Source organism: Manduca sexta, chromosome 9, assembly GCF_014839805.1.
Source record: "Manduca sexta isolate Smith_Timp_Sample1 chromosome 9, JHU_Msex_v1.0, whole genome shotgun sequence".
In the NCBI taxonomy this organism is placed as follows: domain Eukaryota; kingdom Metazoa; phylum Arthropoda; class Insecta; order Lepidoptera; family Sphingidae; genus Manduca; species Manduca sexta.
The window spans coordinates 375,809-389,093 of NC_051123.1; the positions used below are offsets into that span (position 1 = coordinate 375,809).

A 13,285-nucleotide genomic window follows, 5' to 3' on the forward strand; every position below is an offset into this window, starting at 1 on the left:
AAATAACTAATGATATATTAAATTTTGTGCCTGTTCAATTTAGTCGGGTCCGCGATATCACTTTTGTTGAGTTTCAGAACGCGACATTACATTATTATATTCTGTGCTCCAACGCACACTGCTTTGATGTTAGGAACACACCTACATTGCTTAGACAACAGTGAACTTTATACAATAGCAATAAAGCTCAAATTGACTCTACGTATTAGTTAGAAAACGTTTGTATGGGAAATAGAAAAATGCTGTTTTGAGGATTTTCCCGGCAATTATTCGAATTTTTCTCACCTTTTAAACCTTCCCTAGACCTCCACGAATAATTCAAGACCAAGATAAGATAAATCCGTTCAGCCGTTCTCGAGTTTTAGCGAGACTAACGAACAGCAATTCATTTTTATATATATAGATTCGTGTACTTGGGTATATTCCTACGATTAGGAAAATAGCATAGCATAAAACAAAAATAATGTTATTATTGACGTTTATTATAAAAATTTAAAGACACGTTTGCGAAATATATCTGAATTTAAATGTGTTGACGCTATTGTGAACTGAAAGTGCTTTTATTGATAGGGTTAATTTTTAGCCAATTTTCTGATTTATATTGAGCTATGTGCTATAATTTTAAATTCTTATTGCACCTTCTGGCAGTGCATCATATGGTCACGTTGTGATACCTCTGAGTGTAGTTGTATTTCATGCGCTCCACGACTACCTTAATATGGGTTCGAATCCTGGGTGAATTGATATTGGATTTTACTGCTTAGTATCAGCCCGGAGACTGGAATTTGCGACCGATGTGACGATATGCTCGCCCTCTCACATTATAGTATGGAATGCATAACAAAAAATGGATTAACTAGTTGCGCTTCTGTTTACTACTTCGGGGATGAAAGGTGTGCGTCTGTGTGGATCGGGAGATCATGGGTTCGATACCCGGGTCGTACAATTATCGCGTTCGTTAACATGTTCGAAAATTTTGTGTACCAATAACTGGAATGTAATTAAAATGACTGGAATAGGTTACGCTGAAATAACGTACATATTTACAATAATCAGACCCCTAATTACACATTTATAAAGATTTTTATCAACACAATAACGTTAAAACTTCCAATTAGTCTATGAATGAATAAACAATGCCAATCAAAATATTTATGCTATACCATTTATTGTTTCAGAATATAATTTGAACCAATAATGTCATCAAAATCGGACCTAAAAAGTTTTCTAGAACAAATCTCAGAGAATGCGAAATTCGTGAAATTCGACTACACGTCGAGCGAGACGTTTTCAATAACACTGAAATGCCGCGTGGCGACCAACCAGACCACGGAGTTTTACAACCAACGCACGAAGCAATGGTTGCACAAGTTTTCAAAATTCACATCCACAAACTGGACGCCGAGGCAATCGTTCTCAAACTTGACGAAACTACTATTGTACAGGAAACTGTACGTGTGCCATCGGCCGGAGTTAAAGGCGAGGAACAAGAACTACGGTAAAAGCAAAAACCAACAGTGCAACGCGAAAATAGACTTTAAAGTGAAGTTCATAAAGCGCGGGCCGATGAAACGCGATCCATACTTGAAAGAGGGTCTAAATTTGAACATTTTCATTGATTTCATCCATTCGCATGACGTCAGAACCGCTCTGTCGTACAGAGTGCTGCAAAGTTCGGACGAGACCGATCAAATATTTTATAGATACTTCAGTATGGGATGTTCTGTGACTATCGCTAAATATATTCACGACTTGATGCTAAACGACAAATACGGGGTGGACAGTACAGAATCCCAATCGAGTTACATCAATCCGAATTTCCAACATATCGTTTACATTCATAAAAAATGGAGGAACGGTAAGAGAGACAATCTCATAGGTATCGTGGCGGAAATGAAATCGAAATTGAATAATGACGGCGGTTATTTGAATTTTGATGAAAGTTTAACCACAGCGGTGATTATTACACCGCTTATGAAAAGGGTTATCGAAGCCTTTACCTTAGAGACTGTACATATCGATAGGACAAATGTATCCAACGGTCTAGTCATTACAATACTATACGTGCCCACAAACATGGTCCTATTGCCGATAGCATATCTAGTGCAGAACCAAATCGACGAGTTCGCATTCAGCGTTTCTATAGACTCTATAAAAACGTACATAAGGATCAATTGCAGTAAACAGTTCGAGCCAAAAATAGTGACAATCAATGCTACTGAAGAACAGTATAAGAATATGGAAGCGACATTCTTCAACAGTAAGATGTTCAAGTCGTTCACTGCGATGTGCAGAGAAATATGGCATTGGATTTGCTTCGAAGACAACAGAGTGAGCTACAAGAAACGGCACGAGGTGATGACGTCACTACAACGGTTGTTAAGGGCCCAAGACTTGGAAGTCGCAGAGCAAATCTATACAGAACTGAATGACTCCAATTTGGTCAATTGGCTGCCAAATTTGAAAGCATTAGTAGATGGTCTGTGGCAATCTAGGGAGCAATGGTTCGACCCAGAAATCTGTTACCAACGCAATAAACTGGTGGACATATCTCTGAGAACAACAGCGCAGTTCTTTCTGTCTCGATGCAGAACCTTCAACGTGTATCTGATGGTAGACGTGGTTACAATCATAATAGAAAAACAATGGCGCGAAGTAATCAACGCTCTTATAACGAGTAAAAATTTGGTACCGATATTTACGAAGCACCTGTCCCTCTCGAGCAATATTCTCAAAAAGGGCTCTCAGATAAAACCATTCAGGGATGAGCTGAGATTCGCGCTAAACTCGAGGAAGAGCATACACTTAAATGTCCATAATTGGCGATGCGACTGCCAAAACGGTAGAAAAGATCAATTCTGCGAGCACTTGACCGCCATATTAAGTTTACATGCCGATGTTGGCAGAATTGACATGGATAGTGAAAATCGTAACATTCTGAGTGGACTTGTGCACACGGCACCAGATGACTCTAGTCATGAAATGAGCGATGAAGACAGCGATTCCCTAAACTTGGTGATTGACGAAAATTACTCAAACTCTGATAGTGAAAACCAGATGAATTCCGACACTAAAAGCCCGGAAGAAGCAATGGAAGACGATGAAACGGAATGCTTTGAACAGTCAAAAATAGATGAGTGTTATTACTATATTGACAAAGGTGCTGACCTCAAGAAAGCTGACAGAGATGCTCTGAATAGCAATAAAGATGATACTGTTGATGTATCACAACCTAATGATGATGACAACTCCTCCACCGAGACTACTGAAGAGTCATCAAACCAATTGCCCATGAGTCCAAAGGGGACATACGAAAATGCCTTAAAAAAGTTGAATGATGAATTTCGAAGACTGAACAAATTTTTCAAAGAGAACCCCAATAATTCTAACATGGCGGCTATAGATAGACTGTCGAAGGAACTGAGCAAGATCAGGCCTATCGAAAAGGTAGATTTAAGGAATATTTATTTGAAAACCAATGTAAACAATAATGAAATCTAATAAATGTTTTTTTTTAATAATATGACTTTCTATTCATATCGACCGTGGAAATTCAAATGTCGTAAGGTCATTTTTTAAATACACACTTTATACTACCTCAGTGGCGTAATTGTATTACGTTATAACTGCAATGCGATTCGATCCCCGAATCGGACGAAGAGGTAATGAGCTTCTCTACTCGGTATCAGCTCGATGTCTAGAACTTGTGCCCAATATGGCGATAGGCTCTCACAGTATTGGAATACACACAGGGGAAAGTAGTTACACCAGTTGCGCTTCTACCTACTCCTTTGGGGATAAAGAAGCGACAATGTGTGTGTACAGTCTTTAACCCACATAAAATTAATTTTCCATTGAGTTTTTCAACATTTTGATATCTCTTAAAATGAGGTAAATATGTCAACAAAATGGTTTTTATAGTAAATGAAGGATGCAAAATCAATAAACACGATAATGTTAATGCAATGTCATGAATTAACCCAACTATATAATGCGATTTATTTTTATACTAATTGATTTTGAATATTATTTCTATGAAAACAATGTCGATAATAGTTTGCCAATTAAAAAAAATCTGAGCTGCACTCGGCCATATAAGCGCCGGGCTTAGCTCGTCTCGTCTTCAGTAATTTCTATATCGCCAATTTCAATAAACGATCCCAGTTGATTTTTTTGAATCCATCGCAAATGGACAAATCAGAATAAATTTTCTTTTTGCCTGTTTATAAATAAACTATTTTGATTGGCTTATTATCCGGATCGGTTCGCCGTATAATCAATAAAGCAATTTCACCTTCGAGTAGGATCAGTATTATTGAACTATTTAATAAACAAAGCTGAAGCTGTCACTTAACCGCCTGTTGCCAGCTGAGTCACCGTTGTTTAATAAACTACTAAGTAAAAAATCTCGTCAGTCAGAAACCATCACATACTGTAATTTAAGATATTCGAGTTTCTACTGATATTTATAAAATCGCGGCTATCTCAAGATGCTGACCTTGACAAAGAGTCAGCTGACGTGGCAGTTGAGAGCGAATGTTTGGAAGTGCGTTAGATGTGGATCATGTATACAGCGTGAGGTGTGTGCGATGATGTGTGAGCGATGAGGTGAGTGCGATGAGGTGTGTACGCTGAGGTGTGTGCGATGAGGTGTGTGCGATGAAGTGTGTGCGATGAGGTGTGTGCGGTGAGGTGTGTGCGATGAAGTGTGTGCGGTGAGGTGTGTGCTATGAGGTGTGTGCGATGAGGTATGTGCGCTGAGGTGTGTGCGATGAAGTGTGTGCGATGAAGTGTGTGCGGTGAGGTGTGTGCTATGAGGTGTGTGCGATGAGGTGTGTGCGATGAAGTGTGTGCGATGAGGTGTGTGCGATGAGGTGTGTGCGATGAGGTGTGTGCGATGAAGTGTGTGCGATGAGGTGTGTGGGATGAAGTGTCTGCGATGAGGTGCGTGCGATGAGGTGCATGCGATGAGGTATGTGCGGTGTGGTGTGCACGTACTTGGCGGTGGAGACGAAGTCGGTGAGCTCGCCGTCGTCGCGCTCGAGCTGGTCGAGCGTGCGCGCCTCGCCGGTGCTCTGGAGGCCGATGACGACGCACTTGCCGCACTTCACCGCCTCGCGCGCCGTCACCACCGCGTGGTTCACCTGGGGCACAACAAACATTCTCGCAACTAGGGGGTATATGGTATTTGTTAAAAGTTATATTTCTAGGTTTGTTACGTTTGCATAGAATTTTCTGCTTTTTGACACTTGTCAGTTATGTTAGCAGTAGAGTTATTTCTACAGGTGCCAGTTGATGATAAGACTGACGTGCCTACACAACTGCCTAGCGATGCAGATATGACTCAGTGTTTTATTTAGTTATTACTGAAATACTGTGTAAACTATACATCACCTTAATCTATTACAAAAAAATGCTAGCCTATTTTTCGATAAGTCTCATTTTCATCTAAAAGATGCATGCCACATCTAACATTGAACATGGCACTATACCTTGGCAGCGATACAGAGGTACTTGAAGAACCGCTGATGCGCGGACCAGAACTGTCCCCACATGGTCTTCTTCATACGCGACTCCGCGTCAATGAGTTCCGCCGCCTCCGTGAAACGCTGCATCGCTTCCACCCACTACATAATTATAATAAGGGATTAAATATTATTTACTAAATATACAAAAATTACTGTCTACATGGTATCGTATTGCATCCGTGAAACAGCCACTGCTCTGAGGTCCGGTTTTCGAATCCCAGATCGGGAACGCATATTTAGGTTTTTCTGCTCACTCAGCCCAGAGTCTGAAATTTGTGCCTGAAATGGCGATAGGCTCAGTCCCTGAATGCTTTTAGTATTCCTCCAATTGACTCCAATAAAGTTGCAAATAAAAGTTCAGGAGTGGTTGATTCATAAGTCTATATTGGTCAGTAAATATAAAATCACTTAATACTACAATGTATATGGTACTGTTCAAGGGGTTTCTCTTTATTCTACTAATGGTTTCATATAATTCACAAGACGACGGGGGTCGACGTTCAGATATTTGACTGTCCACGGTTACATGGGCTAAGGTGGCGTGTGATGAGAAATATTGGCGAGCGCACTCCTGCGCATCTACAAAATGTTAAATCAGCAAAATACAGTGTGTTCCTATAGTGGTACCAAAAAGGTGGAGGATGTAATACTAACCAGCGCGACAGACTTGTCGTAGGTCTCCTTGAACGGCTCCGAGAGCGGCACCTCCTCGATCTTGAACGAGACGCCGTGGAAGGAGAGCTGGCGCGCTATGTACATGCCTCGCAGCTTCATGTCCATGGCCACTATCTCCATGGCGCCCACGCCTCTGTGGGGGGGATGGCGGTTAGTCTTTGTTTATATTTACGTGAATGTCTTACCTGTAGAGTGCTCCAGATTCATTGAGTACAGAACTACTACGCAACAGTGCCTAGTAGTTCTGTACTCAGTCTGATTGTAAATCTATTAGATTGAAATGCCATATCGAGTTGCGATAATTGGTTAACTGAATATTTACATTTTATAATTGAAAAGTATACAGGATCATATTATCTAGTAAAGTGATTTACTTTCACGTATTTTCATTAGTTTTCGATTTTTTTTACCAAATAAAGTCAAGTTATGTATTCAATAAAAAATACAATATCCAATCTATACTGGAAGATCAAGAATTTGTCTGTGATTTCTTTACTCTCACACGAGCAAGGCTAGAGACACATGGTCCATTTTACTACCCATGAATCAATAAAAACTAATTACAAGGCTCCATAGCCATAATCTATTAATATATCTTCCTTTTACTGCCGCCAAAAAACGCCAATAATTATGAATAACGGTGATGTGCGTGCATTAGCTTATATAACTATTGTGACTATGTACAAGAAAGACTTGGAAAAAAATACAAAAGAAGTACTGAACAATTGATGACAAAAAAGAAAGCCCGGAGTTTCTTTCTGCCTTTCTTCTTCGGGTAGTCATCACTTAGGTAGCTAGTGAAAGGCTGGTAGGTTAGCTAGGTTAGGGCTCATGTCCTCGCCGGTGAGGATCGCGACGCGTTACCCTTCTATTTCCCCCTACTTGCCAGCCCGAGCTGGTTACTTCGGTTTGTACCTTGTCTTTAGTACAAATTTTATCCTTAATTTAAAATGTCCATAGTTATATAAGTAATTTCAATAGTTGTTTAGAAATAGCAATAATTATTCTTTGACGTATCATAAGTGCAACTGTATTCGCCTGCGTGATAAATAAAGTATTTAATTTTTTGATTGTATAATGACCTCTTCTCGACGGCGTTGATGAAGTCCATGAAGGTGGGGAAGGGCGTGCCGTCGCCCCAGATGCCGAGGCGCACCATGTAGGCCATGTTGCGCGGCTCGGACGCGCCCGTGGCCGACGCGTACACCACGCGCGCGCCCGGCAGCCGCGTCTGCAGCTCCAGCGCCGTCAGCCCCGTCTTCGTCGCCTTGCCCGACCCCACCGGGCACAGGTTCTTCGCCTTGTGGCACTCGTCGAACACGATCTGCGCTCGCTCAGGAATATTATACTACACACCGGTTGTAACGATTTAATAGCAAGGTAAATAATGTATAGTGGATAACGACTCTCGGATATCGGTGATCCCTTCAATATCGCTATAACCGGATTTGACTTTATGTTAATTGAGATAGTTTATAATAAATCACTTCTAGATATGGTTGTTCCATATCCATCCTATACTGATCTCAGTAGTCATTAGCAGTGATATATTGAGCTCTCTAACTTCATCATTAAAAATAAATGATTGAGTAACGAAACAAAAATGAGTGACAAATAAGATCACAACAGACTTCCCGTCCACACACCCACCAAAACTCCGATCACCAGTGGCACTTTATGACACCGAAAAGTGAAGCTCGACGAGTCTCAGGAGATACTAATTTATATTTATTCCAGAACAAAATTAATCACATGGTATATAGAGGAGGTGGAACTTCCCTCCATAACAAAGCGGGAGACAAAATAATAAACTAAGAAGTCATTTCCACCTCAAGTATAGGGACGTTTACTAGAAAATCCAATGGTAATCCACCATGGATAAAGAGAGATAACTAGTTGCTCTGCCCCCCCCCCCTGATGTTTGGTTATTTGCAAAAGGATACGCATCCGTCGAAGTCCTCGCCACACCACTGCAGCAGCTGCTTGAGCCGCGTGCGGTACTTGGTGTTGGAGGACTGCGTCTCGCCGATGAGCGCGGAGTATGTGGTGAACACCACGCCCTTCTTCACGTTGCCGTTCACAGCAGACGAGATCTTCGCGTATTTGAACTGCGGGTAAAATTGTTCATTAATGTCGCGGCACGGTTGATTGGTGTGTTTTGTCATGTGAAACAGTAAAGTCGAAGTTCAAAAGAGTCTTAAGAGGAGCGTGTTTCTAAGTTTTCATATTTTTTTTCTGTGATATGTTTTAAAAAATGAAGGAAACTGGGTTTGATAAAGGGTACTAATTATTTTGCTATTGGGGGAACTTGACAGCAGTATAAGAAGACTGTTCCCACCATTATACAATGTACGAGTTTTTAGATCGATTTAACTCAAATTACACATAAAATATTCCAGAGGGCGCTGACATCCTGCAAACTGCCCCACAATAACTCTAGGTCTAAATTATTTCTACAATATGAGGAATAAAAGTTGTCTTCACTCCTAATTTGAGCAGGATAAAAGAAAAAATAAAAGGAGAGATATTCGACTATAGAAGTGATCGTTAAAAGTTATAATCAATAATTTTACTAATTAAAATATTTAAACGAATTTTATTAACTAGTATTGCAATTTTATTACAAGTTATTATTTATGGAAGCAGTTGACGCCATCTGTAATTATTTTATTAATTAAAATTAAAAATCTATCATAGAATAAAAAATGACAAACAATAGCAGTTAACAATATAAAAACATTACCTAACCATTACTGGCAAAATATTAAAAAACATCAATGCAATAAAAATATTTACTCTTTTTATATTATAATTTCTTAACAGTTACATTTCTAATTTTTAATTTAACGTGTTATTTTTTTTAACTATTAAACATTAATAGTTAAAAATTGTTACTATAGGTATTTTATATATTTATCTTTTTTCTCAGTGTCATATTACCGTGATGCACCTACCATGATTATTTCTGCACCACCCTAAGGTTGACTGATAGAGAATGCCTATGGCATTAAAATCGCCTGTATACATTTGTATATTAAGTGCAATAAATAAATTAATTAATTACTAATACCCGTGAAGCATCTCAATGTTTGCCATCAAACATGACAGCTACTTTGACATTTACGTATGACACGGGAATATAACCTTATATACTACATAATAAGGTTATTTTCCGTGACACGCGTAATGTCATGTAGCTGTCATGTTTGCCGGCAAACATTGAGATGCTTTAAGTGTTAACATCAATCATATGACTACTATACTGACCTTGTTAAGAGGATGGACCTCGATCTTCCCGGCGCCTATGTCCCTGAGGTCCCTCTCGGCGTCGTACTTGAGGTCGTTGGAGACGGACACCCAGATGGCGCGCTTGCGGCCCTTCAGGTAGTTCTCGAATATTATACCGGCTATGGTACGGCCTTTGCCCACACCAGCGCCGTCCCCTGTTCAGCAATTTGGACGTTTAGATAGTTGTGATAAGGTTCAGAATTAGTTTAACATCTATATTGTATGGAAAGTAATGAGCTTATCTAAAGTATCATTATTATAAAGATGAATAGTTGGTTTGTTTGAATGTGCTAATCTCAGGAACTATCGGTTCGAATTGAAAAATTCTTTAAGTGTTGAAAACCTCACTTATCGGGTAAGGCTATAGGGTGTACAACATCACGCTATGACCAATAGGAGCGGAGCACCAATAAAAAATATTGCAAAAACGGGGAAAATTTATTCCTTTTGAGAGCTTCTGTTGCGCGTCCTGCACAACGGTTAAAGTTACAAAAAAAATATAGATGACGGAATTGTTCTTAAAAAGTTATAAAAAGTATTTTATAATACAAAGTCTCCCGCTACATTTGTATCTGTTTGATGCGTTAAACTCAAAAACTACCCAACAGATTTTGAAGAAATTTGGTATGGAGATAGTTTGAGACCCCGGGAAGAACACTGACTTTCTATCCCGGGAAAATATATAGTGTGACTTTTATATCAGAAAACTTTAGTCTGATAAACTATCACGCGGGCGAAACCGCGGGCAAAAGCTAGTCTAAGATACAAGCCGCATTTGTTTTTATATCCGCCGCACCGATGAGGAAGCCGGCGCGCGTGCCGTCGGGCAGCTTGTGCTCGTGCGCCTGCGACGCGTACACCACGGCCTCCAGCTGCAGCGCCGACAGCAGCCCGCCGCGGACCGTGTCCTCCGGCAGGCTCAGCTTGTACGTCACGTCGGCCGGCTCCACCGACGACAGCGACGCCGTCTCCACCACCGGGTCCGGGTGCTTGCGGCCCAGCTTCACTGCACGCAAACGGGACATGTCGCAAATTGACAATTTGTGGGAATCGGCAAACAAACAATTTCTGTTTGCGACCTTTTAGTTATTTCCGTTTTTTTTTTTCATGCTATAGTTTTCATTTTTTACCTATCTTTAATAATTAAAAAAAGGTAGCAAACATAAAATAGTTTTCCGACGACTGCCACAAATTGGCAATTTTGCAATAAGTCATTATTTTATTAAAAGTGCGATTTAACTTTTGAGACTTTCCCGCCCTCGCACCCACCACTACAACTCCTGTAGGGTCAGCAGTGGCAATTAAACAATTAAAGTAAAAAGTATTGAAGACAGCTCAGTTTTAATATAAAATACACTTTCATTTGCCTCCAAAGGCAGATGATCCCACCCAATAGTCAATGGGCATCATCACCCGTCAATTCGTCAATCGAAGTGTAATTGACAGATCTAAACAAAGATATATTATTTTATATGGAAGCATGCGTGTACGTAATTTTAATTGACATTCAACTTGTTCCCATTCTGAATGCAATATTGATATTTACATTTTGGCGGCATGTAGTCTGCGTACGTCTCAGCCACTCCCATCTCTTCGTCGTCAACTTCTTCTTCATCTCCGGGCATCTGCCAAAACCAGACACAATATAATATCACATTGAAATCATTTCAAGTAGTTAATGAGCTTATAAAATTAATTAATAAGGACTTTAATTAATTTTCACAAAGTTCTTTTTTAAATAAACCTATCATGTTTAATGGCAGAAATTTCAAACAGCCAGCCACCTTATAAAATTAATAAATAAAAAGTCCTTATCTAACTAATTTTCACAAAGTTCTTTTTTAAATAAATCTATCATGTTATATAGCAGAAATAAATAAAGCACTGATAGAAAGCCATCCCTAGAGTAATTTCATCTCATAATCATCTAGCAGATAAATAAATTTTAAACAAGCTTCTAGAACAAAATCACAAAATCTATTCACTATCATACCTTATCCGGCTGCTGCCACATGGCCGGCTTAGCCTGTCCCCACGCGGGCAGGTGCGCGAACTGCCCCAGCAGCCCGGCTAACGGTCCCCCCATACCCGAAGCCAGGATCTGGTTCAGGTTCTGCAGTAGGTACGAGTTCATGCCCGACACGCCCACCATCTCCACTGGATAACAAATAATTACCAATTACTATTACAACAAAAAATATTTGGCTATTGTTCAGAATCAAATAGAACAATTATATGTACAAAAAACATAAATGGAATATAATAATTCATAATACTATAATTTATTTTTATCAAAGGCACTGCACACACATAGTGGGCTCACTGTACCTGATGTTAAATGAAGCCAAAAAGATATTACCGGTAAGAGACAAGCACATCCCCGGCCAGTCGACACAGTTATGCCGGCCTGCCGAATTGCTTCTTCAGTTTCCACCATAAGCAGTTTTAATGATAAACATTTCAATTTGCCTAAGTCTTGGGTGTTCAAAAATAAAGTAGTTATAAAAATCGTCGCCTCAGACGCATACATGTTCAACTGATATTTTATTTTTTTTATTATATAACCCGGCAAACAGACAGGTGGGTCGGCAGATGTCGAATAAACTTTATCACCCATACAATTAGAATATTATTACCAACAGAAATAAAATTGAAGGCGTAACTTCATTAACGTTTTTCGAAAATAATATTAGTTGTACAATTGAAAAACAACTGAGGCGACGAAATATATAATGTAGCTGATGACGTCATGTATGTTAGCAAAAGAACAGACGAGTGGAATAAGACGGACTGGAAGGGGCTCCACGATTACATCACTACTGACTACATTCGTTTTATGTAAAAAGTTTTTCCTTTGTGAAGTTAGATACACAGACATAGTACCATGTAGTTAGTGCAGACTGGCGATTAGCCTAGTTTACCTCCTGTTTAGTACATAGAGTCCTAAGGGCCAAGCCACGAAATCGGAGCCCAACGGGACTAAAATATCTTTAGCAAAACATGAAATACATTGCAATTTATTAATAAAAGTGACAAATAAAAAACTGTGACAAGACAATTATCAAAAAACATTTTAAAAGAAAACTACAAATAAACCTACTTGCTAAACAACTAATAAAATATATTGCAGGGACCACTATCGGTTTTTGTATCAACAGCGTCGAGCGAGCGAGACAGATATATGGGAGAATAGGAAGGATGACAGAGAGCAGTGCGGATAGCGCCGCCGTGCTGATTACTGTTTTCGTGGCTTGGCCCTAATGGCCAATTATAAGATGGTGCGACCAAGTAACACTAAAATGGTTGAGTGGCTGACGTCACTCAACACTGCATGTTGGCCTTTAGGGACTGGCCCTGGGTTAAAAGGTGATGAATAAATAAGATCTTTAAAACATAAAAAATTAGAGAATTTCGTATAAATAATTATGGAATTTTTTGCGACGAAAAATTAAAAAATTATGAATATTTTTTTAAAATTATTATATTTTTTTTTAAGTATATGCCAAACTTTATCAGATATAAGGACTTTTTGCTTATGAAAATGAATTTAAAAGAAATGTTAATTCCCCACACTTTAAACTAGAATTTCTCGCTTTTTCTCTACATCTACTCCGAAAAATCACTACAATAAAGCATTTTAAACTGCATCTATACTTAAAACGTTCTAATAAGAAGCAAAAACTATAACTTAAAAAATATAATTTGAATAATAAAATTGCAATTTTTTTTTTTCATTTATACAAATGTCAAAATAAGTACAGAGTAAAATATAACGAAGATTATTTTTAGTATTA

At 39.1% G+C, this 13,285-nt stretch overlaps 1 protein-coding gene across 3 annotated transcripts in view; it reads right to left on the bottom strand.

Annotated features, from left to right (window-relative positions):
- LOC115455652 (protein strawberry notch) overlaps positions 1-13,285 on the bottom strand; it is a 37,960-nt gene that overhangs the window by 11,516 nt on the left and 13,159 nt on the right. For all 3 annotated transcript variants that reach the window (XM_037436705.1, XM_037436707.1, XM_037436706.1), the window contains 9 exons: positions 11,485-11,648; positions 11,038-11,116; positions 10,288-10,497; positions 9,471-9,646; positions 8,147-8,311; positions 7,286-7,527; positions 6,183-6,336; positions 5,493-5,627; positions 4,999-5,144 (listed from right to left, as the gene is read on the bottom strand). In XM_037436705.1, coding sequence (XP_037292602.1) covers positions 4,999-5,144; positions 5,493-5,627; positions 6,183-6,336; positions 7,286-7,527; positions 8,147-8,311; positions 9,471-9,646; positions 10,288-10,497; positions 11,038-11,116; positions 11,485-11,648 — 1,471 coding nt within the window. The remainder of the gene's footprint in view (positions 1-4,998; positions 5,145-5,492; positions 5,628-6,182; positions 6,337-7,285; positions 7,528-8,146; positions 8,312-9,470; positions 9,647-10,287; positions 10,498-11,037; positions 11,117-11,484; positions 11,649-13,285) is intronic.